Raw genomic sequence first — 26,900 nt, 5'->3', positions numbered from 1 at the left:
AAATATGTTTCACATTCGTGTATGCGCAATCTCGGGGCAACCGCTGGCGTGGCTTATCTCGTTGGCCACATGTAGATTCGGCCGTTCGGGAATGCTTAGACTTCGAGGTCAAACAGCTCGACTGCGTTCTGTCCGTAGACGTTGCGGATCTCTGCGTCGCCAAATCCGGGGACACTCGTGATCGCTTCCAGGTTCTCGTCGACGGATCTCCAGCGGGCGTCGGTGTCTCCCGCGATCGGAACGAAGAAGGGATGGTCGGTACCTGTTGTTTAATCCGAGGTGAGCAGAACTGCACGTGGCGGCTAAAACGAGATCATCGGACCAAACATGATCCGTTCGGCTCCAGGGTACTTGCCGGGCGGTGCGACCAGATCCTTGCGAGAATTGACTCTGTCGACAAAGGCAAGATCTGCGAGATACGAGTTGCACGACATCAGGACACAGTGCGGCCTAATCACAGAGGAGGGTAACGCACGCTCTTCCTGACCCTCGTAATTGCCTGCTCGTGCGATAACCCGCTCGACGAGAGCGAGCTCTTCCGGCCCGTATGCAACAGCGTCGTACCACAGCATACCGAGGTAGTACCTGAAGTCGTGCTCAAGCCGTCCGGCGACATGAGGGTCGTGCGCGATACACGAGGCGAGTCGCGACGACAACGCGGGGAGCGCTCCGGCCGAGTGTGCGAGTAGGAGCTTCAGATTCGGGTGTCGGTCGAGAATTCCTGCAAGGATGAGTCGAGCGATGGCGATAGTCGTTTCCATCGGGAAACCGAGCGCGAGCGGGAGGACGTGGCCATTGTCGAGCTCTCCGAATGCATTCTCGATACCGTAATGAGGGTGCTATGACGGAAATCTAGTCAGAAATTTGTACATGTTGAACTCTAGAAGAATAAGACCTCACCACGAAAACGACGAGCCCAGCGGCCGCAAGGGCTTCGTAGATGGGTTCCATCTCCGGATCGTCGAGTCCCTTGCCGATACCCTTCGTACCCATGACCACCCCTCGCAAGTAGCTCAGCTCTTGCACCTGCTTGATAGCTTCGAGAATCTTGTCCGTGCTGATCCCGGGCACAAGCGGTAGAGAACCGAATGCATACAGCCGGTTCTTTGTCAACGGCTTGAAGAAATTCGTCGGCTCGCTCTCGTCTGTTGCTGCGCAGTATTCTTGCAGGTCGACGTTGAGATCGTATGCCGCTTGAACCGCTTCGTCGGCTTCGAGAAAGTCGAGCCAAGGGTTCGCCAGCGAGACGACGCTCTGGTCAATGCCGTGGACATCCATGAACTTGAGCTTCTCAGCCCTCGCCCAGTATTGTCTGCGGTCGCGTGCGAGCAGGTCAGCGGTTCATTCTCTTCGAGCTTTCTTCTATTCGCTTTCGGTCGCTGGAGCACTCACGGTCCGACGGGTCGCCCTTTTGCGGCAGCACCTTTGTGTTCCTCTTCTTTCAGCAAGACGATACGCTCATCGCCAGTTTCGCTCTTGACGACTTTCGGGATGCGTTCGCGCTTGCGCAAGAGTTCCATGTACGCTGGAGGGTAGCTATTCGATGATCATGACTGGCAATGGTCAGCCGCCTATCACAATGAATCCTATCTATCATTCGCAAGATTCGACTCACATGTGTGTGTGCACATCGACGAGCAGCGGGCGAGAAGAGTCGGGCATGATCTGACGTGGTTTGAAGCTAGCGTAAGGGGTGTCTCTGCTGTGGGTGTGCAACTCAGATGGAGTCGGAGGGCAGCAGAAGCGGCAGAGTCTTCGAGATGTAGATGTTGGAGCTGTTCAATTCGGCGGAGCGCGATGTCGGCCGGTGCAGATAGGATTCGCGGGCGACGGGCGACGGGCGAGATCTCGTGCGCCGACCCAGCATTCGGCAGTGAATCGGCACCCGGGAACGGCTCAATCTTCGCACCCGGTCCCTATTTTGATAGGCTGAGCACACAAGAGCATTAATATGTGTAGGATGAAGCACAGTCGAAATGGTAAATCCGAGCGTTCAAATAAGCGGGTCACGTGCCGGTTTGACAGATGCCGGGCTTCGAGTCGGCATCTGCATGCAGCCACCTGAATCCACGCATACCTCCTTGCACAAAAATCGGGAGCGAATTTGAGATCGAGCAATTTTGCGCAGAAAAGGTCAGACACCGATCGTCGTCGACATCGTCATCGAATTCGCACGGTACAGTAATCTTGGGATTACGGCCAATTTCGACCTGCTCGGCCTTCAAGCTCGTCTAAGCACACGCACGAGGACCACGCTCGCTTACCTATTCCAAGCCGCGACAAGCCTAGCTGCAGCTCTCGCTCTCTCTACACTGCGCATCCGCGGCTGCCTAGCTCTTTCGACACCTCTCGCACTCGCTCCTGTTCTTACACGATGCCTCGACTCGAAGTCAGAATCGGACCAAACCGATTTGAAACCGGGCTTGCCCACGTGAACCATTCTGGCGAGCACTTCTCGCGCTGTAAGCAGGGCCTTGTCCACGAGCTAATGCTCAAACGGCATTCGTAGACAAACCGTACGAGATCGACACGCCCTACTTCGCAGGACGAGTGCTGGTCCTCGTGCGCGACTTTGCGGGTGTCACGCCTGATGGATCTGCCCCGAAAGCGAACAACCTGTTCTTTGACGGGCGATCGCGCAAATTCGCGATCGTGATTGAAGGCAAATTCAAGCGCCGACCAGGCGTCGAGCCTTACAACGGCGACGAAGTCGAATTCGGCTCCGACTTCGACTATCTGCCCGAATCTTTCCCTCGCGCACCCTTGGACGCGGGCTTGAAAGTCGCCAAGTGGATCGACCCGGCGATGCACTACGAACTGAGCGACAAACCTTTCATCATGTCGCCTTACAACGCTGCTGGTACAGCCCAAGACCATCTGAGACGATCCCATGCATATTCTTAAATGACTGACTTAGCTCGGCCCTTCAGTAAATACCTTGTGCGCCTATCCCGCCCCAAGCGGGCTCGAGCGTGCCGTCGTGCTTGCCGCGCATGATCATCAGCATCGAGAAGGCGAAGAGGATGCAGTCTCTCTCGTGCCGACTGGTCAACTTGACGATACAAAGCGGAAATGGTCCTCGGCGCCTCCCGTTTGGCGTTTCCTCGGAGTGAGCTTCATTTTCCACCCTTAATGACCCCAGGGACTGACTTGGGTCGACAGCTACGAGGTGATCCTGCAGTGGACAAGTTTATCGCCGCTCATCAGGAGCTTCTGCCAGCGACGCACTCGAGCAGTGTTGGAACGAATCCGGCTGTCAAGTCTGTAGCGTCCCGCCCTGGGTTCCACCATCGTCCTTCTTCACTCGCGCTCGGTACAACTGCCGCGTCCGCCAACTCGAGAGGTTCTTTCGATGTACCAGCAACAATCGATTCGGGCCGATCTTCCGAAACCGCCTCTCCAGTACTTTCGAACGACCGTCAGCGCGCATCTTCGCCCACAGGATTCGACGCGACACCCTCGAGAACCGCGTCTCCCGCGTCCTCCGTCGCCCAGCCGAAACCTAAGAAGAAATCGAAATTCAGCTTATCGGGACTCATGGGCGCGCTTGACGTTACGGGTGGCAACACCAAGGCGGAGACCAACGAGCACCTTCTGACGCCACAGCAAGTTCTGCAAGCCGAGCATGCAGCGATTGCGAAGCGCCAAGCAAATGACGCGACTTACCAGCCGAACCCGAATGTCGAGAAAGAGCTCGGTCCTTGGAGGTTCGCCGACGAAGCTGTTGACCCTGCCGAGGTGAGCTCTCCCTAGATCCGTGATGTCATTATTCTAGTGCAATCAGCTCGCTGAACTACCCAATTCTGTGCTTTTCAAAGGCGACCGACTTTGTCTTCCTTGACCCGGACCATCCTCGTAGCATCGCTCAGCGTCGCAAGCACTTCTGCGCATCGGGCGGCAAGTACCGCAACGAGTTCACCTACGATCCGGACGTGATCTACACGGCTTCGTTCTTTGCCCCGTTCTGCGACCTCAATACGCTCGACGTCAAGATTGGTCCAGTCAAGATGAACGTTGCGTCTTTCATTGGAAGCGGCGACCTCATGCCGATCCGGTACACCTTGCGCTCGACTCGACAAGGTCCGAGTCCGGATCCTGCAGCACCGGCAGACGCTCGAGAAAGCGAAGGGTTCTGTACGATCGAATTCAAACTGGTCGACTAGATCCGTCACTGGAGATCCTCGAGCTCAGTAGACAATACCTCATAATTTCATTTGATAATACGCTGTCCATCCCTGTTGTACCTCTTTAGAATCGCTCAATGCATTTTGTTTCAGTCATGAATTGCGAGATGTGCATCGGTACATGAGGTCTTTGCAAAAAGCATGCGGTTGAAGCGACATATGGTACAACAATACAATCTTAGCCAATAAATTTCGGAGGGCAACATATCTATCTCCGCGAGACGACCACTTTACTCCGCGCACTGAGGATGACATCGTCAATCTTGATCGGTACCTCCTCTCCGATCTGCGGCGCCTGATCCAGTCTGTCGACCTGCAAAGTTCCAGTGACTCCCAGTTGAGGGATGACGATCGGTTGAACATGTTTGTTGTCGAAAGACGAGTGTGCCGCAATTCGCAGGGGGATCGCCGTAAGTCCTCCCGAAAGCAGCTGTACGAATTCTGAATCTTGCGCCGAGAGGTCGGTTGTGGACAAGGCGTTTGTACGCGATTCGAGTTGGTTCAGGAGGGACAATTTGTGCGAGATGACAAACAGGGACCAGAATTTGACCGCCGAATCAGACAACCGGTGTCGAGCTTTCGCGACAGCGTCGAACCCTCGAATGTGCTGCAATACCGAGGGGAGGTCGAATCGAGGAGTCGTCAGAGAAGATGCGGGCGAGAGTGCGGATTTGAGTTGCCAGTGCGAGAAGAGGTCCGAAAATCGTCGCAGAGGAGAGGTGACCTTGACGTAACCATAGTCATCATTGATTCCCATTGGCCAGTGAGAACCTGTCGTTGGGGTGTTGGCACCCGGAACAAAGTCGACGCCAGTCTTGAGAACGTCGACGGCATCTGCTTGACCCGTCTTCGGGTCTCGGAGTTTGAGCAACGCTTCGATCGCTTCTGGAGAGCCAGATGGTCCGCCTTGAACTCGGAACGGGACGTGCAAGCCGTTCTCGACCGAGAACTTGGCCGCTGTGCGATTCGCGGCAACCATCATCTCCGATACGAGCAGGTTCGCGGGCGATTCGACGAAAGCGCGGTCGTGTACAGACGGGAGGAAAAGCTCGACGTTCGGCGACGAGGCGTAGAAGGTCGGTCGAGAAGAGGTCGTGAACGAAGGCGAGAGGCTGTTTGAAACGGAAACGCTGGCCGAAGGGAAGTTCCAGAACATGGCAGTGCTGGCAGATCGTCGCGCCAAAAGCTTTCCCGACAATTGATGCAGGGTACGGAGCTGTGCGCGTGCACTGTCGTCTGTAGCGAGGGCATCATCGTCGATATGTCGACGTCGAGTCGCTGGAGCGCTTGATGCGGTCTCCGTCGTGAACGACACAGAATGCTTGATGCCCTTCTTGGGAGGCGGTGCGGGTTGCCCAAGAGCACTGTCGACTCCAGCGTACGTCAAGCGGAGCACTTTGCGAATGACACCGACTTGTACGTTGCTTTCGATCACCTCTCCCGTGTCCTCCTCAATCCTCATTCCAAAGCTCATCACTCGTTGCGGCTCGCCATTCTGCGAGCCCAAACTCAGCTTTTGATCCTCGACGAAATTGTCTGGCAACATCCCCCACGTCTTCTCAGGGAAGTATACTGTATGGTCTCGGACTCTCGCGAGTTTTGCGACGAGATGGCCCGTGTGAAGAAGCGCTGTCGGGTCTGCGATATGCACGTAGACCCAATGGGTCGTCTTGCCGGAGGCGGTTGGGGGTGCAGGTGCGAGCGAGATTCCGTCATCGAGCTCGAACGCACCAGCGTCATCGATCGTGTATACGGTCATGTCGCCGAAATCGCGCCGGATCGCGTCGTGCGGGTCTTGAGGGTAGAAGCTGGTCGAAGTGAGCGTCGTCTTGCTAGGTTTCGAATTCGCACGGTCGAGAGCACGCCCGACCTGAGTGCTCATTTGTTCCCAATTCTCCAATCCGGTACTCTTCTCGAGTGCTGCCCAATTCTCCCAGGGCGCCGTTTCTCCCACTTGACTCAGGAAATCCCTGATGCCACCCTTCTTGATCTCGAGTTCCGAGTCCCATCGCGACAAGCCGAGTGCGAGCGTCTGCTGGTCGACAAGCTTGAGGATCGAAGGTGCGACAGCCATGTGAGGCTGCATTTGCAGTGCGCGATCATACGCCAACGTGTCTCGCAAGAACTGTAAAATCTCTTGTTCTTCTTTCGTCCAGACGAACGTGCTGCTGTCGGGCAGCTTCCTCACCTGGAGCGTGCCATCGGCACTGGTCGTCTCTGGAGGATTCAGCCGACCATGTTCCCTGATCTTCGCCGCCTTCTCCGCGAAGCCAACGATCTCTGGCGACTGACTCCGGGTCCAGTGTCTCACTCGCTCAAAGCGGTCGACTTCCTTCGGGTCGCGCAGGTCGAATTTGCCGGATATCCGCAGAGCGAGGCCATCTGCGAGAAAATGAACCGCATTGTCGAGCAGGAACCGGTGCATCGCAATCTGGCGCGCGAGAGGGAACGCATGGGTAGTCGAGGTGGACATTGGAGCGAGCCCGAGCGCTCGGACTGCGGTGCTGATAGTAGTGCTTGTAGCGGGAAGGGACGCCGACGATTTGGCCTTCTTCGACGATGCGGGAGAAGGAGACTCGAGGATGCGGCGCAGATCGTGAACACCATGGTAGACGAGCACTTTCGTCTCTTCCTCAATCGCGAATTCGATCTGACGCAGTTTCTGCAGCATCTCGAGTGCCTGTGGCGAAGAAGGGAGAAATTCGGGAGCGTTGGCGAAACTTGCGCTCGAGGCGAGTGCAGCAGGGATCACCCCGGGAAGGACATAGGTAATATCATCGAGCGAGAGCTCGGTGCGTTCACCGTTGACGGGGAGGATCATGAAGCGCCGGGCGCTCGTGGTTCCGAGCGAGAGATAGATGCCGGACGAGGGCTGACCGTTCCTGCGCAGAGCCACGACATACTGGTCAGGCTTGTGTTTGAGAGAACCCCGCCAACGGCTCGTCTCACCTGCGCGTCTCGACCCAGTCTCCCGGCTTGGGAATCCTCGCGCGGTTGCCATCACTCGCGGCATCAAAGTCGCCGCCTTCGGATTCGAGCCACATGTCTTCGAGCTCGAACGTATCCTCAGGTGCGCGTGCGACATTGCAGGTGGTCGAGAAGCGCTTCGAGCTGGCCGGTCCGGGCGGTGTTCGAGCGGTGCGAGCCGTAGGTCGGCGGGTATGACCGTTGCGCACGACCTGTACGGGATCTACGCGGACGAGTCTCGCGCGGGTACCGCGCTCACTGTTGGGAGTGTTGCGTAGCTTGGGCGGCTGGAACCCGCGCGCGGCGGGCGAGGATCCTGTGGCGATCGCTGAGTGCGACAATTCGTACGCGCCCAAGACGGCGGTCTTGATCACCTTGCGATACAAACGCTCGGCGCTGTCCTGCTTCGTGACGGGTGCAGGCGGTGGCGGAGTCTGGGAGGAAGATCGACCGGTCGAGTAGCACGACAAGGATCGCGCCGGTGCGAGCGTAGGCTGGGCGGTCGACAGGACAGTCTGGCGGGCCCTCACGATGACATGCTGCGCCACGATCATGGCCTGGACCGCATAGATGCGACAGAGAAAGGATCAGCCAACTCGAATCGACGAAAGATGAGGTTGACGTGAGCCCTGACTAGGACGCACCTGGTTCGAAGCTTCGGCTCTTCGACGAAGGAAAACGCACAGCGGGTATACGTGAGAGTCGTCGAGGCGAGCGAGACTCGGGCGCGATTCTTGATCAGACGAAGTAATATTTTCCCCCCTGTCTTTCTTGTATCTTTCCCTGTCGCCCTATCAGTACGCTTCGCAAGCATCGTCTTGCCGTCCTTGCTCGACGCACTCAGAGCTGTGTGGGGGCGACAGAAAGGAAACACGCCTCAACGGCTCCAAGGCGCGAGCTGCGAGGTTCGCAATTCAGCGCTCGCTCAACGATGCCTCCGCTGGGTACCAAGCTGCCGGTGAATCGGGCCAGGAAACCTCCGAGCTGCGATCACTGCAAGGTGCGTACCGTCGAAGCCGTTGTATGGAGCGTCTCATTGGGGATCGACTGACACCGCCTCGTCCTCGCGCATGCTTCGCCCGCGTTGCCAGCGCAAGCGCGTCTTGTGTCATCCAAGCCCGGCAGGCTGCCCTCGATGCATCGAGAAGGGCGTCGAGTGAGCCGCTGCCCGAACGACTCCCGACGTGCCCGCGTGCTGACCCCGGCTTCTTCGGAGCGCAGGTGTACAACCACTCCCGTCGTGCGGCGCAGACCGGCGGGGAGATCCGCTCTCTCCGCAAGCACAGCCTCTTCCGCACCTGCGCCTGCGCGGTCGCCTCTGCCTTCCGCCATCGAGCCCCGCGAGGCGAGGCGGCCACGTCCGAGCGCAGACACGACCACCTTTACGCCCGACTCCGTCGAGCTTCCTCCCTCTCGGGAACCTCCATCGATCGCAACCGACCTCCTCGAAGCTGCACTACTGCCCGTGCTTTCGTCCGCCTCCTACCAGCTCGTACCGCTGCACTACCCCACACCGAGCCTCGAGGTCTCGCCCGAGCTCGCTCAGCATCTCGTCGAAGCCTTCGCCCAGTCGCCCCAGCACGAGCACCCGACCTTCGCCGCGTACGACCTCGAGCGTACGTTGAGCGCCCTCTCGTGGCAAGTCGAACTCCTCGAACCCCGTGCTCAGGTGCTTGCCTACTGCGCCTTCGCGGTCGGAGCCCTCCTGTCGTATCACCCCTCGATCCTCGATCCGTTCGGCTTGCATCTCGGCCGCGCATGCCCGACATCTTTCCTCGCCGTACTCGAACACTTGCCCGACTTGCGCAAGTTTGGCCGACTGCGCAGCGCCGCGTGTCGCGCCTACCGTGAGGAAGCACTCCGCCGTGCGAAGGCGAGCGACGTCCTGTTTGAGCCGTCTCGAGAAGCTGTGACCACGTGCTTCATCTTGCGCTGGTTAGACTCGGTCTGTGAGCGCACCTTGGTCCCTCGTCTGCCAGTCGTCCACGAGTATGTCCGCCACTCGCAACTAACGTCCTTCGTCTTCCCGGCCAGTGCCCGTGAACGAGACTTCATCTGCCGCTGTCTGGTATGCTGCAGAGATGTCGCATCTCCGCACCCTGTGTCCGCCGGCTCCAATAGCTGAATCTACAGAATCAACCATACGTTGGGCCTGCTACCTGGTTAGTTCTTGCCCACCCAGTTCGCTGTCGTTCTAGTATTGACGTTGCAACTGTCTGGCTTTCCGTCGCAGACAGTGGATTCGATCCAAGCTCTGATTCTGGAACAAGCACCGCCGTCAGTCAGCTCACGTCTACCGTGAACGCTTGTACCTGATGGAATTACTTCTCAGGTCCCGCCACGATCAGATTGCTCTCGTCGGTCCGACGGTTTCCTGCGAGATTGCAGTCGATCGACAAGTCGAGCAAGGCAGGCAATCCGGCAACGGTTGGCCTCTCGCGAACCCTCGTTCGTTCCGCGCTCATCGGTCCAAGCATGCGAGATTCTCCCTCATTGACAGTTTCTTTGACAGATTTCTCGCTCAGCCTTGATCTGTCTCGCCGAATCTATGAAACTCTTGTCGCCGGTAAGCCTTTCGAGCGCAAAATGACCCAGCGTGCGCTGAATCGTTTGCGCGGGTAGAATGGACGCTCGATGCACCGTTCGATATGAAGCAGACCCTGTCGATCATCGAGTCGCTCGAGTATCGTCGACGCTGCGCCAGCGTCCTCGTCCGGTCTCTTGACGAACACATCGATACGCTCGCACCCGCGGCCGCACCGCACCAATTCCCTTCGTACCCGACTCGCGGACCTGATTCTCGTGCGCACGCGAAGCACATTCCCGCCATGCGCTCGTTCCGTACCGTGATTCAGTACTCATGGTCGTATCTCACGCTGATCGTGTACCATCGACTTCGAGCACAACAAGCTCGATCAGCAAGACCCACGACGTCTCGGGATCGGATTGATCAGTCTCGACTAGATTTGTGTGTCGCTGAAGCTCGAACGCTCGCACGTCATGGGTTCGCCGCGATCCTCGACTCGTTCGAACGACTCGCTTCCCTCACAGCATGGACTCACCTCGTCCCCCATGGGATGCGAAAATGGGGAGAATTCCTCTTGTCGGAACTCGACGAAGGGTTCATCGACCTCGATCGGAACGCGGTCGAACAGATGCGAGCCGTTTCGAACGCGTTGAAACAGATCGGGTTCGTGTGGTCCGATGCGAACACGGATTCAATCATCCTAGAGCTCGACACTCGAATCTTGTCGTTCCAAGTCGAATCGGGACCCGATTCGACAGATCCTGTCTCGAATAATTCGGCTGGGTTCGCCAATTTGACGGCCATTTCGACACCTTCTTCGACTGAACACGGAACGGATCCTGAACTCGCTCGTCCCTCGAATACCGATTTCGGCCAAGGTTTCGATGAGAGTCTGCACGAGATTGTGCATGGTCATCAGCAGCAGCAGCTGGACGAACTTGCTCAGGTTCTAGGGTTGTACTGACATCAGAATGGAGAAATGTTGCTTGTACGTGCTTTGCACATTTACCGAGTCGGGGAACAACAGTGAGGGGAAAAACGGAAGACAAGCGACAGGCCACAGGGGACTTGGGAATCCGAGAACGAAGATACAGATTCGCTTCTTTGACAATTTCATGTGTACAACAAGATACTATAGAGAGAAAGAGAGAGACAGAGATAGAGTCGTGACTGAGAGGAACAGACGAAATCCGGGGAACTGTGCGCTGGTGACCGGCAACAAGCAGTTCAAGAACCGGTCATGTTCGAAGGTTGCATAGTGGCGTGAGAGAGGTTATTGTAGGACAATCTCCGTGCAACGGCCGCTTAGAACAGGTAGACCTTGGATTGGAATTTTTCTTGGGTTCGCTTGACCGGTGAATCAGACGGCCGATATTGTGCGTGGGTACGATGCGACGTACTCCCTCGCTCACTAGGAGCAAAGGCTTTGTTGTTGTCGCCAGGAATGATGAGCCCAAGGGATTACCGAGGGTTTCGAACAGATCGGAGGAAAGGATGAAGGTTTCGATAGGCGGCCTCGGGATGAACGGATCGTGCAGCATTTCGAGATTGTTCCAGATGCTGAAACAGTGAGCGAGGGATCGATTCGGACGCGGTCCTGCCCGCGGGAATCTGGGTCTATATCACTTGCTTTCTCCTGAGCCTCCATGCTCCGTGAACGCGCGACAACTTGCGAGCACCATTCAGTAACCTCCCCGGAGGAACTTTTCGCCCATCGGACTGAGCTTGCGCTTGGGCTTGGCTGTTGCGGAGCCGGTAGCGGCGAGAGTTCGACCTCGACCGAGCGGGTCTCCAGAACCTACGCTCGATTCGGGCGCGGTGAATGTCGACTCGCGGGGTGGCAGAGCGAGAGATGGGGGAGAAGGAGGAGACGGCCGCTGGAAGGGATGCATAAGACGATTTCCATGAGCGCTACGTCCTTGAGGTGAGAGGATGAGCACAAGGACTAACCTTTTTCGCGCCGAAGCCTCCGATTGAGAGCCTGCGGAACAGATTGAACCCTTCTCCGCTGCCATTGCCGTCCTTCGAAGTCTGCAGTGAAGCGCCGGCGCTGACGACTCGACCGAGCGGCTGCATGCGGCTGTACGGATCGACCTGGGTAGGCGGCAGAGGGGGCGAATTCTTGATGATGCTGCCGCCAGAAGATGCAGCGGCTACAGGCGCAGGGTGCAAGGGAAGCGTCGAGGAGCCGGGAGGCGAGGCGAACCCGAGGGAACCGCGTCGCATCGAGAGGTTCTGTCGCGGGGGCGAATTGGCGCCGTTGCCTCCGGATCCTGGCCAGCCCCACTTGGCGCCGCCAGCGAACAGGCTCGAGCCCTCTGTGTTGGATACGCTGCGCGAGTGATGGTGTGCCGGTGCAGATGCAGGTTCATCGAGCGCGAGCGAGCCGCTCTCGAGCGCCTCGATCTCCTCCTTCTCGCACACCCCTCCCAAGATGGGTACTGCCGCAGTTTTCTGTGTGCCGTTGCCGCCTGTTGAAGCGGACCGCTTGAGGGAAGACGCGGATGAAGAAGTGGGGGCTTGCGCTAGAGTCGAGCTAGTGGCTGGAGGCGACGACGACGGCGTGGGGAGGGACGACAGGTCGCTCACGTTGCTGCCGGGGCTGGTGGAGAGCGCGGGTACGTTCCTCGGCTCGTCGGAGGGGACCATGATGGGGCGAGTTGCCGTTCCCGAGTTGAACGAGGCGCGGCGCGCGTGATGCATCGCTTGCTTGAACTCGTCACTCTCGAGCTTGACTGGCGGCTTGTTGACCAAGGACAAGTCTGAGAACGCCTTGAGTGATGCGGACAGGGCGGATGATGGAGACTGCGCGGACGAAGGGGAAAACGAGCTATTCGCGTGGGGGTCGCCAGAGGGTGCGATATCGATCGGGCGCGAAGTGGTTCGATCGGTCGTCATATTGAGTTGTTGCGAGCTGCCGTGAAGCAGGGTGGAGAGAGAAAAGGCAAGAAGGAAGGGGAAGGAAGCAAGAAGCAGGTGATTAACGCGAATTCTGGGGGAGCGGGGCTCCTATATTTTTCGAAGTGTCTCTCTACAGAGCTTGATCGATGTTGCCGGTCGCGGATTGTGCTTCTGCCGTGCTGGACAAGAAGTCGTAGAGGGGGCGCGTTACACGAGAGGTCAAGCCCAAGGGGAAGCAATAGTGAGCACTAGTCAGCGTCGGCAACAATAAGCTGATTAGCAAATCTCGGCAAGGAATTTTTATCGATTTGACGCACTGTGCCCGAAGGCCGGCACCGGTCACCACATCGACTCTTTACAGGCTCGTACAGTACCCGACCGAGTCCATTTCGACCGAATGACTCGCAGCTATTTATTGTACGCAACTACTGTAATGCTTGCTGTCTTGCCAGAGTGTTGCTGCACTAGTCTCTCCGCCCGTGGCGGCTAGTTGCGGCGCGCGGTCGCCGGCGGGATCCGCTTATTAATGTGTTGTGAGCACCGTGCTCGATTTTTCCCGTCGCAGATTCCCGAGTACATGTACAGCAGGCTCACTGTGCCGCCTAAGCGAAGACGTGGCTCTCGGTACAACGCTGTGGGCGTGACATGGTGCGAAGTAAGGCGAAACATACAGTACTGTACCATGGAACCCCCACTTGCCGGTGCTTGAGAGCGCTCCCCACAGACAGTACTTATTGTTGCTCTCTTATTCGTCTATACATCGGGCTCATGACAGATTGCGACCACGACCATCGAACGTTCTCTTCACTCTCGAGAGACCCGCAGCATCCCTACTCGGTCTGGGATTCGCCGTGCCCGACCTCCATTGACGCTCGGGGTCGGCTTGCACTGATCACGCCCGAACTTGTCAAACAAGCTGCGAGCGAGGAGATCAGAACTGGAAAGCGGTTCTCCTTGGACCTGTCGATCGAAAATGGCGGCTTCACTCTCTTTGGCAGGAAGCAGGCGGAGCACACTGTCAAGCGCATCGACAAGAATGCGGCAACAAAGGCAGAGGCAGAGCAGAATCACGAGCGGTGGTTCCCCAAGCACGACGATCTGCTACATATCAACACTCAGGTGAGCGCGGAAAGACGCATCATCGAGCTCAATATGCTCCGGAGGATTGACTTTCCGATTGACGACAGAGTTCGACCCAGTGGGACGGACCATATCACGTCTCGTATCCCGACAGCGGCTACTTCTACGGGGGAGCGACCGTCGAGGACGTCGAAGCTGGCAACGTAGGGCGCGGAATGGCCGCCTGGGCTGATGCAGGTGGCATCGTGGGCAGGGGCGTCCTAATTGACTATGCTCGCTGGGTAAGCTTTGCCTGCCATTTTGTTACGCAGTGCAGCATTGACCTCAATTGTGAAACGTCGATCAATCTCAGGCGAGACAGAATGGCGTCAAGTACGACCCGTGTCTCGAATCTCATGCCGTTCCTCTCGATGTGATCCGCGAGATCGCTACGCAACAGGGTGTGACATTCCGTCGGGGAGACATCTTCATATCGCGCACAGGTACATAGTGTAGCCTTCCGTCCCACGCTATCATATCAAGCTCAATACACATTGAGCTCATCGCAGGCTATCAGACGCGCTTCGAAGAACTCAAGGCGGATAACAAGCTCGAAAAGATCGGAGGCACCTATGCGGGTATCGAACAAGGAGACCATGTGCTGAAGTTCTTGTGGGATGAGGGTTTCGCTGCTGTCGCAGGTGATCAACCTGCGTTTGAAGCATGGCGTAAGTCACTGTTTCCCGCGCACGCTTCGTGTGCTATCGCTCACACTCAGTCTTGCTTGTGGGCAGCTGCCACACCTGAGAAGCTGCTCCATCCCGTCCTGCTCTCCGGATGGATGATGCCGATTGGCGAATTGCTGAGCCTTGATGAGCTCGCCGCGCATTGCGAACGCGAGCAGCGGTGGACATTCTTCTTCTCGGCCATGCCGCTCAAAGTCGAGAAAGGACTAGCGAGTACGGGACAGAACATGGCCATCTTCTGAGCGATATGATAGCCCTGCTCACTTTGAAATCGGACGGTACCATATGGTGTAATTTTTCTTTGCGTTCCCGCGGATAATCGTGAGGAATACAAGCCTGCAGAGCAGGGTACAGAAGAACGAGGGTATCGAAAGACGAGGAGGAATAAGGGAGCTGCCGCGGATGAGCGCGACGGTGCCTGATGCGAAGGAGCTTTTGGGTGACGACGACAGAGGGCGAAAGGGCAGTGAAGGCAGGGTGAGAAGGGGAGGATACAGGTAGAAACCGTTGAGGTATCTCGTCCTGCTGCTCTACAACAGAGAGATGTGCAGGGAAGTACAGGAAAGAAAAGAGGAAAGGAAGGCACGTGCGCATCTAGAAAAAGTCTAGACGTACGAGCCGGTAGTCTGCTTCCTGGACTTGCCGTTCTCGCGATCGTAATAAGGAAGCTCGCCAACGCATACTGTTCGATCGCCAGCGCGAAGCTCGGAGTAATCGAAAGTTGCGCAGTGATTGCAGGCCGAGTTGTCCCAGATGGCGAGATCGTTCTCGTTCCACTTGTATCTGAGCATGGCGTCTGGTGAGGCAGCAAGCGATCAGTAATTGGCTTTGAAGCAGGCTTCGGAGCTAGAATATCGGCGCACCATGAGCTTGCGCCTGAAGCTTGAAAAGATAGTCGAGGAGGAACTTTGACTCGTCAAAGCCAAGGCCTTCGATTCGCTCCGTGAAGGTCTGGTTGACGAAGAGGCCATTGAATCCGGTGATTGCGTTCGTGCGAATGACGGGGTGGCTCGCTTCGAACTCGTCGCCCACGTTCTCGGGCGCGCCGCGAGGTCCGAGGTGAAGATCGAACCCGTGTTTCCGCGCTTGGTGACGGAACATAGCGCCCGAGTGATTGGCTTTCAGGTTTGAGAGGAACTCCTTCATTGGGAGCGACAACATGTCGTAATGCGAATAGGCCGACGAGAAGAGGGTGTCGCCGCCGTTGGGTGGCAACGTCGTCATGCGAAGCATCGAGTACCTCGCGGGACGGGGCTCGAACGAGATGTCGGTGTGCCACCCCATACTGGCGAGGTCGGATCGTTCGTCCTTGAAGGTGATGGCACGACCGTCTTTCGACGCGACTGAGCGAGGCGAGCATGTCAGCTTTCGTTCTGGACTTGTGAAGGCTGTGATGCAAGACTGACCGTTAGAGATTTTACCCACTTTGGGTCGGCCGGACTCGGATAACTCGGCAGTCGGGTGCACATGCAATTCGCTGTCTTCTGGCGCGCCCGACAGTCTGCCAAGGGCCAAAGCGAGAGTCTCGAGATCTTCCGGAGCGAGATCTTGTGAAGGGAAGAACGCGACGCCATGAAGCGAGACTGTAAACGTGCAACACAAACGATTGCAGCGGTTAGCCGGGCTCCAAGTCAACAATTTTTTTGGACCGTCGTGGGTGATCCACTCACTCTGATACGCCAGCTCTGTCAGTAGTCCCTCTTTCCTGAGATCCCCGTCGGCGAGCGCGAGAATATCCCTCAGCTGGAACGCCTTATCAAATTGCACGCCGATAGCCGGAGTGACACGCGTTCGGGGGTACGAGACTTCGTCGAGGTACCGAGTCGAGGGCGGACTGTAATCGTGTGGTCGTGACGAGCGAGAGGAAAGCACGGGGGACAAAGACCTCGTGGGACTGAGCGGCGGGGTGAGCAGACTCGTTGTTGTACCAAGAGGAAGTGTCGAGAACTTGAGGTCTTGCTCAGCCATGGCCGTGGTAGCAGGGATAGTAACCATGGTCGCAAGTGCCGAGAGAATAAGGGAATCGAGAGAGGGGTGACGATAGGACGTGGTCGGGAGTCGGGATCCGGGAAGGCGTTTACTCCACGGGAAAAACAGGAGGCAAAAATGCGCGCGGGGTATTGCGCGTGATAAAACTGTTTTGCTTGTTCTTTCGTTCGAAACTCGTCTAGCCTGCGCAGATGGTCGTGTTCACAGCTTGGCGGAAGGAGCGAGTTGATTGAGAAAGATGAAGAGAGAGTAGCCGCGGTCTGGTGCTCCTCAAAAGAACGAAGTCGCAATTTACTGCGGATCTCACGAAATGATTTCGTGCGCGAGCCTTGCGCTTGTAAGCACGATCGCTTACTTGTCATAGAACTCGATTACAGACCTGTATTGACGTATATACGGCGATCGCCGAGAAATCAGCAAAGCGCAGATCGACAAACACGCGGTGGCAATGCTGCACGCTGGGGAGCCGTCGTACGGTCTTCTCTGGCGTGGGCCGCTGCCTTGAAGCTGTCAAAGAATTTCCGCACATACGGCAACTCCTATGAGCCAGTGTGAGTCGAGGACCCAGAATTCGTGAGCTGGGCTCGCTCTCGATGTCGCTCGTTTCTGCCCAGGCGCGCTCTGACCCGCATCGCGCCATGAGCAAGGAGCAGAAATGAGGTCGCTTATACTGCGCCAGACTCGGATCAGATCAGGCAGTTGGAGACTCAAGTTTTCATTCATTCTTGATGTTGTCTAGCTCTTCCTGAGCGGCTTTGGCCGCTTCATGGAATGCCGCTACGCTCAAGGAGACTATAGTCCCAGCCGCATGTCCGAGAAGCGCTCCGATGATGCACGTCGTTGGCCAAACCTGTCCGACAAAGCGCGAAATCCATAAGTTGAGCTGCCGGGCATGCAGAGGGCTTCCCCGACTTACCTGCCATGTTCGATCCCAGTCGAGAGGTATCGGTACTGCTCCCAGCCAACAGCCACCGATCGCTCCCAGAGCTGGCGCGAGCAGTGCCAACTCGAGGTCGTCGTTCGGCCTGTAGCAAGAGTATCGTCAGAAAAAAGCTTTTATAGTACAGACCATACTTCGCTCTTACGATATCGAGGAGAAGAATCTGAGCCAAACGTAGCGTTCTGTCGGAGACGAAGGCGCGAGGATCGGTGGATGAGCGATTGCCAACGGCAAGACGGCCAGTACACTGAGCATGAGCGAAAGGAGGGCTGTCTCGATGACATTGCTATGGCGAACCGAGACCAGATTAGAGAGTTTGCGTCATCGAGAGAGATCCAAAAGCTTACGACACGAGGGGAGCACCGAGGAGAACGGCGCAAACATGAAAAACGAGCGCGCCAATGAGGGTGGTGGCAACAGCAGGTACGACAAACTGTGGCAATGACAGAGGAATGAGCGATCGGCTCTGAGCATGGAGAATCGCTACAGTCTGACCTCGGTGTCGATTGGCGTCTTGCCAGACGCGTCCGGCTCAGTCGCTCGAAGCACGAGCGTTCTGTGCGGGAGCTCCCCGCTCTTGGCTCTAGCCCACATCTCGCCGAAGATGTCCTTCGCGGTGCGCCGCTGTCGCTTGGGTTTCGGTTCTTGCTCCTGTACTCCCGTCTCGGCGAGCCTGATCGCCTGTCTTCTGCATCCTTTCACCCATACGCCAACCCAAGTCTGCACGGCCGCTAAGAAAGCACACGCAATCGGCAAGGTGCGGAGCGGGTCGTGAATGATGGAGGACAAGATCCGTCCGTTTGGTCGGAACCGAATGCCTTCGATTTGCGCATGTCCTGACGACGATGATGCCAGGAGCGAAAAGTACACGGCTGCAAGCTGGAGTGGCACTCGCGGGATGTAGTGTCCGAAGGGCAGTGGAGAGGGCAATCGTTTCGAGAGAGGGCGAGACTTGACGGTCGTAGCCTGTGTCGTCGGCGTACCAGTCGCAGGCGTGCGCTGTACTGGCTCTCGAGCTGATTTCTTACCTCGAGCCATCGATAGGTCGTAGAAAGCGCATGAGAATTATCGCGGCGCGCGGCGCGTCCGGTGCGTCCGACGAGCTCGCTTGGCCTTTCGCACTCCAAGTCGATAGACGACATTCTGTGAACGATAGCCGTCTGTTCTTTCTCCGACTGGCGAATCTGCGCGTGTGTCAACGCGACTAGCGGGTATCACATTACTTTGCAAGTATAATCATTTTTTGTGCGAGTAAGTCAGTACTCTGATCCTGACCTGTCTTCCTCCCTCCTCTTTTCTCGTACCCTCGTCCCGCTACTGCAAGATCTTGATGCGCTTCTTCAGAACCACGACCTCTTCAAGAAGCTCAAGAGCTCCTTGAGCCTCATGCCGAGTCCTCCAACGGCCATTGTCTCCCTGACGCTCCTCCTCAAAGGCTTTCCAACAACTTGAACCTCCCATGCAGGCTTGTCGTCGGCGGTCTCCGCGTCAACGTACACCTTGACTCGTACGACAGGCTTGTTGATCGTGCGAGTATCGACTTCGAATGTCGTCACTTTGGTGTTGCCGTCCGGAAGATCTATTCGCCATTTTTGCCACGGCAGAGTCAGCTCGTTTTCCATCTTCAAATTGTCAAGTTTGTAAACTTACACTTGTACAGCGCGTCTTCTCCCGAAGCCCCGCGACCATGGCTCTGGGCAAGAGTGCGAATTGGCAGGTAGAACATGTTGAAAGGAGAGGTTGAAAATTCCGTCACTGAATCTCGAATTCCGGCGGAAGCAAACTCGTGACGATCACCGCTGAGTACGATGACGTTCGGAACGTATTGTAGAGTGTCAAGGATGAGGTCACGTTCAGAGAGGAACCCGGCCCAGGTATCCTCGGCGTGGTCTAGCGATTCTCAAACAATGTCAGTGCCGGTCTCTTCGACAGGCAGCAAGAACATGCGTACTCCAAAGGCTCATCATTGGTACACTCGAAACGATGAACTTCCAGGTCACAGTTTGGTTGACCTCGACAGCCCAGTTGAGGAATGCTTCCCTCTGAGTAGCTCCGAGCATAGTCTTGTCTTCGTCGTCCGAGTTTTCGTTCGGCGATCGGTACGCACGAGTGTCGAGGACGAAGAAAGCAGAGTCACCGACACTTTTATCAATGAAGGAGATCAGTCCTTGCCCTGTCTAAGGCTCGAGAACCGTTGCCTGCGGACTGACCGGAAATCGTAATAGTTGACGCCGGGAGTGCTCGGATCCGGGTTAGCGTTGCCCATGTAGGTCTGATAGGCCGAATTGGCTGGTGCAAAATGCACGTCGGTTTCATTGCCCGAAAAGTCCTATAATCGCAATCAAGCAAGAATTCAGCTTGGAGCGCTCGAGCTATTACATTCGCTCGGCGCCCAAAACTCACGTTGACAATTTCATGATCATCGTAAATGGCGACCATGGCTGAAGCGCAGGCAAGAGCGTTGTAAGTTTATCTCGAAACTGGGAGGTTACGCAGGCTAGGGTAACGTACGGATCTTTTCGACCATTTTCTTCATCTCTGGGCTCGCAAAGATTTGTCGATAACGCTTGTTGTACTGGTCCACCGTAGTGCCAGCTAGCCAAGGCACGTCGGCGTAGATAAAGTCCCTTTTCGCGCGCGCCCGAGCATTGTCAATTCGGAGACAGCCGCCAATCTCTGACTATGAATAAGGCATACCCAAGGAAGACCATGAAGCGAACTCCGACTTTCTCGGCGATTTTGAGGAACGATTCAGCACCCTTGACGGAGCGTTTGTTATGGGGTCCGGTCCAAGGGAAGCCTGGCTTCACGCAGGACGACGACGCAAAGGTGTAGTGAGTTGGCTGAGATAGGGACGGGTCGGGGAAAGTGGTGAACGTTTGCACGTTTGGAAAAGCGGGATGATGCGCGACTTGAAGCGATGACGGGCGCAACAGGCGGTCTACAGAAGAGAAATCGCTTAGCGCAAGACCGCGCTTGGATTTTAGGAGGCGCTGCTCACATTCGTATTCGGTGCTGGCCCACAGCCCCTCGAGCTTGATCGTCGCAACCCAGTCATTGGCTTCAGAGGTAACAAAATCGGGACCAGCGATCCATTTGCCGAGGGGCTTCGTCGGTCGGTATGCAAGCTTGGCACCCGAGAAGTCATCTTCCGGAAGGAGACCTTCTGAAACTGACAGGGAGGTGTTGTACGCGAAGGAGTCTGGTTGTTGGGGCACGAGACTCGTTTGAGCAGGAATGCGGGCTACGAGCTTGACTTCGTTGTGCGATACAGCGCCCACCCTGGCAAAGGCGAGAGACGCTTCATCCATGCCAAAGATGGGCGTCCAGATTGCGTCCATCGCGAAAGCGAAGACTGGATAACCGCAATCACCTTAGGTCAGCTCTATCTCTTTCAGGACTGTATCAGCCTCGACATACGGAGAGTGTTGATGGCGATACTGGTGTAGTTGAGAAAGGACGACGTAGGTGTAGGCGTGCCAAAGACGAGAGAGCGGACAAGCTGCGACAAGGTGGCTTTCGGCTGAGGACGGTTCCTTGGCAAATTCTTAAACTTGACGAGTGCCGAATCAGATTCCGAGCTATCGGTGGCATCAGAACTGCGTTCCCCGCCGAGCTGTACTTGTTTGCTCAAGTTCTTTTTCTTCTTGTTGCGCTTCGACATGCTCGCAGTCGTGGAGGAATCGGCGGTCGGCTCGATATGCGGGTGTTCCTCGTGTACGACACTGTCGCGCGCGGGAGTACCCTGAGTCGCGACGTCGGCGAATGAAGGACGCTCTTTGGGGTTCCGAGGAACGAGAGCGGCTTCGGCAGGAGTAGCGGGTCGGCGAGGGATTTTGCGGTTCACGACAACCGTAGTCCAAAGGTGAGTTAGGTAGAACAGCGGGATCAGGTACGGGCTGCCAAAGCGGTTCGCCGTCAGTACCCGGCGATTCATCAGGAGGATGGAGCTGGTAAACGCACCCAAATCGGCCAGGGATCCATCGCAGGAAGACTATGCATGGTAGATCACAGATGGACAGTCAGCGAGTCGTCATCGGCTGTCCATAAGGCGAGACGCGCACCGTAAACAATGAACCGGAACAGAGCAGACGATGCCCCTCCGGCGGAGCGTGCCAATCCCTGCAAGGCGTTATATATGTCAGTCAAGTCAGACCCGTCGGGCGCGTAAGGATGCTAGAGGCTCGCCATTGTTGCCGGTGTGTAGCAAGTGAGAGCTGTAGCGCTGTGGAGTCGACAAGGCCGTACATCATTCATCAAGTGACGTCTTGCTCATCTCCTCTCTTCGCTCCAGCCTCCCTGGTTGCATCGATCGCTCGGTCAAGGCGTACATAGCTGTGTGTAGATCAAACATGTCGACTTCCGCCTATTGAGCCATGTCAGATAGCAGCGCCCACATCGCCGTTCGATCATTCGCTCGACCTCGCATCTCGCTCACATCTTCTGTTAGCCCTAGCATTCAATACTCACCACTCTCGAACAGATATATACTGCTCTCCTTGACTCCTTGAGAGGGCAGTGTCTCAGCCGACCCGCATTTGCTTCATTGCGCGGGCTCAAGAACCACCCGTTGCCATTCAATCATCTGAAAATGTGCAACGACCCTCCCAGGGCCGCGGTGCGGAGACAGCAAATGAAGCGGGCGGTGTCAGTGGCTCTTCGTCAAGCTTGCAACCGCATGAAGCGGGTAACGAGAACCGTTCGCAGCGCCAACCTCCGCAGCGCCATTTCAGGCTGCCATCGCTCGGTCTAGAGGAGATCCAGCTGTGTCGACTGTCTGCGTTCGCTTTTATTCGACTGGCGAGCTCACCCTTATGCTGTGCTTCGTCTTAGCCTCGAATTCTGTCACTGCGTCACGCATAGTCAGTCCCGTCGCTCGACAGTCGCTCTCACCCACATACTGTCGGTCATCCTCGAGGCGTCGCTGTGATCGGCTAGCGGATCAGTTCTGAGCAGCAGATCTGCTCAAAAAGGGCCGCAGCTGCTAGCAGCTCGCATCGGTGCGAGCATCGAGCGTGGCACAGTCAGCCTGCTGCTCCTTGTCCCCGTGGGCATGGCGCGCTTCTCGATGCAGTCTTTTTTGGAGACCCGCCGTTTTCGAGCTCATCCGCCAGTTCGGATCTCCGAGCTGTGACTCGTGCATTAATCGATCAGACCAAAGAGACGCTTCTCTGGAGTCTTGAGTCTTGGGGTTGCTAGCCCAACGCCACTGCGGCGAAGCTTGGGGCTTAGCAGTTTTCGGGGACGTTGCACTCGCAGATCGAACCTACTCGAGCGGAGCGAAAGTTACCAAGTTCCTGAACCAGAACGCCGACTCGGCGAGGCGTTCTCATCCGGCATACGTTGAGCGAGAATGCGGGTCGGTGTCGCCTAAACGCCGGGAGATCGCGCTACTGTCTGGGCTGTGTGGCCGTGCCGCGAACGGTGACGGTAGCGCTGCGACTTGTGGCCGACACGAGACAGGTGGGGTGCCGGCGGGCCAAAATCCAGATCGACGCTCGTGCGCTGCACCTGCTCGCAATGGCAAGGAAGCCACGCCGATCGACGCCGACCTGTCGCGCCCTGAAAGCCTCAGAAACGCGAGCGCGCACGCAGGTTAGCGTTCCTGGACTGAGCTTCCTGCGGGTGACCGTGACTGACTCTCCTCGACGGCTAAGTCCGTGCACGGAGCGAGTGATATCGCGGGCCATCTCGTTACATGCTCGCATTCGTCCCGTTTATGGTTGCGATCTGGCTCAAGCTCGAGGCGTGTACACGCGTCTGGACACTCACGCCTTCGATACTGCAGCGAGCGAAAGAGAGGAGCTACAGGACCTGACGTGAGCGGGTCAGGCCGCGGCGGCGATCAGTTTCCTCGTTTTCGAGGGAGAGGCACCACTGAGAAATCGCTTGCGACTGATTGGGCAGCGCTCGCCGCTTTTAATTTTGGTAGGGAAGGAAAGAATTTCCCGTTCAGGCCAAGTCGCTTGAGAGCGACCTCCACCTCCTTTTCGCCGACAGCGCCTCTCTGCAAGCACCTGGCGCCTTTCTCGCTTCTCTCGTCTTGCTATGCCGCCAAACTCGCATCCGATGCACACAGTTTCTGCGCAAAAGCCCCGTCGCGGTCGCAAACAGGACGACTCGCTCCCGCCTTCGGTGCGCAGCTTTCTCTATGACCTGCGCGAAATCGCTTGTCGCCTCCACTCGCCCCATTTCTCCATTAACGAGCGCGTCCTGACCGCATAAATGCCGATCGTCATCTTACAGCGCGCACGGGACGTGCAGCGAGCGTTCAGGGCACGTAGGGCAGCCCACCTCGCCAACCTCGAAGCTCGCAATACCTGGCTCGAGCAGGAGAACCTCGAGCTGCGGCATCGCCTCGGCATGGCGGACGACGATCCGCCCATCTCGGGGCCCGAGCCAGAGCTATTGCCACTAGGAAGTCCTGCGGGAAGCTCACGGGGCGAGGAAGTCTTCATCAAGAGCGAGGAGGGCACCTCGCCCCCTCTTCCGGGCTGGGACGAGTCTCGACTGCGAGAAGAGGTCAAAGATACGCCTGCGGAAGGCGAACAATCCACCGAACGGAGCGAGGTGCACTCGTGGAATGCTCGACGGATCGATGGGTCGCAAAATGCGCTCGGCGTTGACCTGTCGACCTACGGCTGGGAGAGTCGATCCGACTGCGGCCACTTACCGCCTCCGCCTGGTCACCAGCATCACCCATTCCAGTTGATGCCTCCACCCCCACCACATCATCTGTACGATCACAATGCCATGGCGTTCGTCGCGAATGTCCCAGTGGCGCCGTTCGGTCTTCCGCCTGCTCATCCTAATTTGCCGCCGAGCCCCTACGAGCCGTTCCCCTTCTCATGGCCTCCAGCACAGCGGCATATGGCGAGTCAACCTGCGTCGACAGTACACGATTTCAAGGCGATCGTCTGAGAGGCTGCACTGAACCTCTACGCTCTCGCCGCCACAAATGCATTCCTCGCCCTGTTCGGCAGGTCTCGCTTGTCATTCGTCGCACCTGTATCACTCAGTATACCCCGGGATGAGTCTGACACGGACGCTCCACCCAAGTCGTTTTAACTATTCCCTCCTCAATCTGTTCATGCCTACACCTGTACCACTCGCACGCACTCGCCACACGTCGTCATCAGCACATTCTGCACCAATAGTAATTTGCCTAGAATATCGTTCTGAGCTTGCTTTCTCACGACAAAACTGCAATAATCTCAGCCTCGACCTTGAGCTATAACCAGCTGATCCTCTGCCTGCGAATGCGACGAGCTAGACGGATGTTGCCCTGGTTTCATATGCTGCCGAGAGGATACTCGACTTAGATTGGGCATCTGGCTTGATCTGGCAAAGCGACTCAGAACGGGAGGAGCGGTCGAGCTTGTGGGGTGCGGCAGGTGCCGACGGCGCCAATTCCCGAGATTGGCCTTCGCGGCCTCCACTCATCCGTCCCGCGATAATGTCAAGTCATGCGCCTTCGAGGCTCCTCCAGCTGCCTCCCGAGGTATGTGACACAATCGCGTAACCTCCCGATCTTACTCAGCTCGCGAACTGACGGAGCAAGATCGCCTGCAACCATCGTTACCAGGTTCTCCTCCGCGCCCTCGCCTGGTCATCTCCCCAAGATTGCGCACGATTCAGCCGCGTCAGTAAGGCGGCGCAGAGCGTCTGCTCGACCTGGACTCTGTACAGAGATCTGCTGGAAGTACTGTGCGACCCTCCCCCCACACGCAGTTCCGACCACCCTTATCAGCTGCTCTGTCGACGCCATGTCCAAGCAACGACCGCCTGCGAGGCCCTGCTGACAGGAACAACGCCGCTCGACCCTCTCACTGTGCTCGAAACTCTCGTTCATCTCGCCGAAACTCGACCGGAAGCGGGAATCGAATCTCTCAACGAGGCGTTCCTCCTGCGGTACTTCGAGACGTCGTCGCCCAATATCCATCGCCTGGTACAAAAGCCGCATCATCTCCGCTCGCAGAAGGAGGCAGATGTCCGCGTTGCGGAACTGCTCGCGCACCTACAATGTCTGTCGACTCCGGGTCATAATCTCGAGCCAGCAGCGCGTACGGCCGCGAGAGAGATCGCGTACGAGCGACTCAACTTCACAAATACTGCGACGTACGGCCCCCTTAGGTCGGACGGCAGCGGCAGGGTCGACTATCGCAAAGCGAGCGCGATCCAGACCGTCATGAGCGCGAACCTGGATGAAGCCAGAACAATGGGCTGGGGCGTGGAAGGAGAGACACAGGACACGGTCGTACCCGGTGGCTGGAGCTCGACGCGGACAGGTTCAGCGGTATCACGATCCAACGCATCGCCAGCGGATCCGAGAGACTGGGCTGGAGTCTCGACTCACGAGTGGAGGGGAACATACGCGTTCTTGCACTTCCCGGTGTGGCATCACTTCAACATGCATCGCTCTTCGACTTATGTCCCATCCCTCGCTGAGGAGAACGAAGCCCTCGGCGACTGCATGAGCTTGCAGCTCGAGCTGCTTCCAGAAGGTGCCGAGGTTTCGCCTCCGATGGAGGCATTCGATCCGAGGCGTCTCTCAAGGCCAACACTTTGGGGCCGAGGGCGGATGCCAGGCAACGAGGATGTCAGCGACGATTCTGAAGACGAGGACTTCCTAGGAGAGGACGAGCCGTCCGAGGATTCTTCCGGATCGCCAGCTGACTCGAGCGACGATGGTATGGCTACGCTGTTTGTGACCAGTCGATCTCGGCAGCCTCGTGATCCTAGTCCGAACACCTCGCCTGCCGCCGGAGAAGATACCGACAAGGAAGAATTTTCGCCACCAATCGGTCCGCTTCCACCCGCCAGCGAAAGTGTTCCTGGCACTGCTCGCACTTCACTACCACCCAAGCTCGCGTTCCAAGGCTCGTCGATGCCGCTCGAGTTGCGCACCTTGTCGTTCAGCGGTACATTCCTGAACTCACAAAATCATTTCAACATGCGCGATCGTTCGATCCGGGGAACGGTCGAGATGAACGCGCAAGGCGAGATCATCTGGAAGTATGTCATTAGGTATGCTGGGCGGGATCAATGGGCCATGTGAGTTCGAGTCGCGCTTGGATCGGGTCTTGATCTTCATACCAGACACTGACAGCACTGACCTGGAATCCGCGACGTGCAGGACCGGCGTCCAAATTGGTGGACCAAAATCGGAGTATGGAGTTGTCGGAACCTGGACTTGTGCGGATCGAGATGAGGAGGAAGGGCCCAATGGACCGTTCTGGTCAGTTTGCGCAAGTTCACCGACTGGGCGCAAAGTCTGTCGGACTGGAAGCTGACTTCTACCGTCTCGTGGTCCATCGCGTGGACATACAGGTACTGGCCTCACATGTCTGCCGACTAACGTTGGCTTCCCCTCGTTCCGCTTGTCTTCTTACTGTAACTGTATTTTTTTTCTTCTTTGTCGATGTTTCTAGTACTACGCAGTGCTTGTTATGCTTGTTGCTATTCCGGTTAATCTGGTTGCAGGCCAGAGAGATGTTCGCGGTACTGTCTAGCTCGTACTCGAGTAAGGATCCGATTTCGAGCTCCACGCATTGCGCCTGCCCTATCCAGGCCAGAGTTAAGCGCTT

At 57.0% G+C, this 26,900-nt stretch overlaps 11 protein-coding genes across 11 annotated transcripts; 5 read left to right on the top strand and 6 right to left on the bottom strand.

Annotated features, from left to right (window-relative positions):
* Positions 1-95: 95 nt before the first annotated feature.
* Positions 96-1,662, bottom strand: JCM15063_004179 (amidohydrolase family protein; the record flags this gene model as incomplete). The annotated part of the gene is made up of 6 exons (XM_076677223.1): positions 96-262; positions 323-409; positions 476-839; positions 901-1,312; positions 1,393-1,536; positions 1,616-1,662. The coding sequence occupies 6 exons, from the start codon at positions 1,660-1,662 to the stop codon at positions 96-98; spliced, it is 1,221 nt and encodes a 406-aa protein (XP_076535742.1).
* Positions 1,663-2,374: 712 nt separating this feature from the next.
* On the top strand, positions 2,375-4,163 carry JCM15063_004178 (uncharacterized protein; the record flags this gene model as incomplete). The annotated part of the gene is made up of 5 exons (XM_076677222.1): positions 2,375-2,444; positions 2,510-2,860; positions 2,931-3,109; positions 3,163-3,738; positions 3,819-4,163. The coding sequence occupies 5 exons, from the start codon at positions 2,375-2,377 to the stop codon at positions 4,161-4,163; spliced, it is 1,521 nt and encodes a 506-aa protein (XP_076535741.1).
* A 229-nt stretch (positions 4,164-4,392) lies between these two features.
* Positions 4,393-7,705, bottom strand: JCM15063_004177 (ribonuclease catalytic domain-containing protein; the record flags this gene model as incomplete). The annotated part of the gene is made up of 2 exons (XM_076677221.1): positions 4,393-7,066; positions 7,134-7,705. The coding sequence occupies 2 exons, from the start codon at positions 7,703-7,705 to the stop codon at positions 4,393-4,395; spliced, it is 3,246 nt and encodes a 1,081-aa protein (XP_076535740.1).
* Positions 7,706-8,082: 377 nt separating this feature from the next.
* Positions 8,083-10,642, top strand: JCM15063_004176 (Zn(II)2Cys6 transcription factor domain-containing protein; the record flags this gene model as incomplete). The annotated part of the gene is made up of 8 exons (XM_076677220.1): positions 8,083-8,151; positions 8,243-8,307; positions 8,373-9,100; positions 9,186-9,313; positions 9,385-9,428; positions 9,484-9,599; positions 9,664-9,717; positions 9,774-10,642. The coding sequence occupies 8 exons, from the start codon at positions 8,083-8,085 to the stop codon at positions 10,640-10,642; spliced, it is 2,073 nt and encodes a 690-aa protein (XP_076535739.1).
* A 718-nt stretch (positions 10,643-11,360) lies between these two features.
* JCM15063_004175 (uncharacterized protein) lies at positions 11,361-12,576 on the bottom strand (the record flags this gene model as incomplete). The annotated part of the gene is made up of 2 exons (XM_076677219.1): positions 11,361-11,555; positions 11,629-12,576. The coding sequence occupies 2 exons, from the start codon at positions 12,574-12,576 to the stop codon at positions 11,361-11,363; spliced, it is 1,143 nt and encodes a 380-aa protein (XP_076535738.1).
* A 771-nt stretch (positions 12,577-13,347) lies between these two features.
* On the top strand, positions 13,348-14,626 carry JCM15063_004174 (uncharacterized protein; the record flags this gene model as incomplete). Its single annotated transcript, XM_076677218.1, has 5 exons — positions 13,348-13,698; positions 13,767-13,940; positions 14,012-14,141; positions 14,208-14,366; positions 14,433-14,626. The coding sequence occupies 5 exons, from the start codon at positions 13,348-13,350 to the stop codon at positions 14,624-14,626; spliced, it is 1,008 nt and encodes a 335-aa protein (XP_076535737.1).
* A 363-nt stretch (positions 14,627-14,989) lies between these two features.
* On the bottom strand, positions 14,990-16,379 carry JCM15063_004173 (TauD/TfdA dioxygenase family protein; the record flags this gene model as incomplete). Its single annotated transcript, XM_076677217.1, has 4 exons — positions 14,990-15,180; positions 15,248-15,727; positions 15,791-15,967; positions 16,055-16,379. 4 exons carry the CDS (start codon positions 16,377-16,379, stop codon positions 14,990-14,992), a joined length of 1,173 nt encoding a protein of 390 aa, XP_076535736.1.
* Positions 16,380-17,088: 709 nt separating this feature from the next.
* GPI11 (mannose-ethanolamine phosphotransferase GPI11) lies at positions 17,089-18,351 on the bottom strand (the record flags this gene model as incomplete). The annotated part of the gene is made up of 5 exons (XM_076677216.1): positions 17,089-17,223; positions 17,290-17,398; positions 17,459-17,599; positions 17,661-17,746; positions 17,809-18,351. 5 exons carry the CDS (start codon positions 18,349-18,351, stop codon positions 17,089-17,091), a joined length of 1,014 nt encoding a protein of 337 aa, XP_076535735.1.
* A 302-nt stretch (positions 18,352-18,653) lies between these two features.
* On the bottom strand, positions 18,654-22,224 carry JCM15063_004171 (alkaline phosphatase D family protein; the record flags this gene model as incomplete). The annotated part of the gene is made up of 12 exons (XM_076677215.1): positions 18,654-18,892; positions 18,964-19,203; positions 19,265-19,455; positions 19,524-19,642; positions 19,717-19,754; positions 19,825-19,940; positions 20,011-20,254; positions 20,315-20,668; positions 20,734-21,212; positions 21,277-21,307; positions 21,378-21,435; positions 22,207-22,224. 12 exons carry the CDS (start codon positions 22,222-22,224, stop codon positions 18,654-18,656), a joined length of 2,127 nt encoding a protein of 708 aa, XP_076535734.1.
* Positions 22,225-23,361: 1,137 nt separating this feature from the next.
* On the top strand, positions 23,362-24,234 carry JCM15063_004170 (uncharacterized protein; the record flags this gene model as incomplete). Its single annotated transcript, XM_076677214.1, has 2 exons — positions 23,362-23,448; positions 23,560-24,234. 2 exons carry the CDS (start codon positions 23,362-23,364, stop codon positions 24,232-24,234), a joined length of 762 nt encoding a protein of 253 aa, XP_076535733.1.
* A 535-nt stretch (positions 24,235-24,769) lies between these two features.
* Positions 24,770-26,671, top strand: JCM15063_004169 (uncharacterized protein; the record flags this gene model as incomplete). Its single annotated transcript, XM_076677213.1, has 4 exons — positions 24,770-24,814; positions 24,899-26,367; positions 26,450-26,551; positions 26,644-26,671. 4 exons carry the CDS (start codon positions 24,770-24,772, stop codon positions 26,669-26,671), a joined length of 1,644 nt encoding a protein of 547 aa, XP_076535732.1.
* Between the last annotated feature and the right edge of the window lie 229 nt (positions 26,672-26,900).

This window comes from Sporobolomyces koalae (assembly GCF_050403365.1).
Source record: "Sporobolomyces koalae JCM15063 DNA, S_koalae_JCM15063T_v1_ctg7, whole genome shotgun sequence".
Taxonomy (NCBI): Eukaryota; Fungi; Basidiomycota; class Microbotryomycetes; order Sporidiobolales; family Sporidiobolaceae; genus Sporobolomyces; species Sporobolomyces koalae.
Note: the sequence above shows the minus strand (reverse complement) of the source record. Positions and strands in the feature narration are given on the sequence as shown.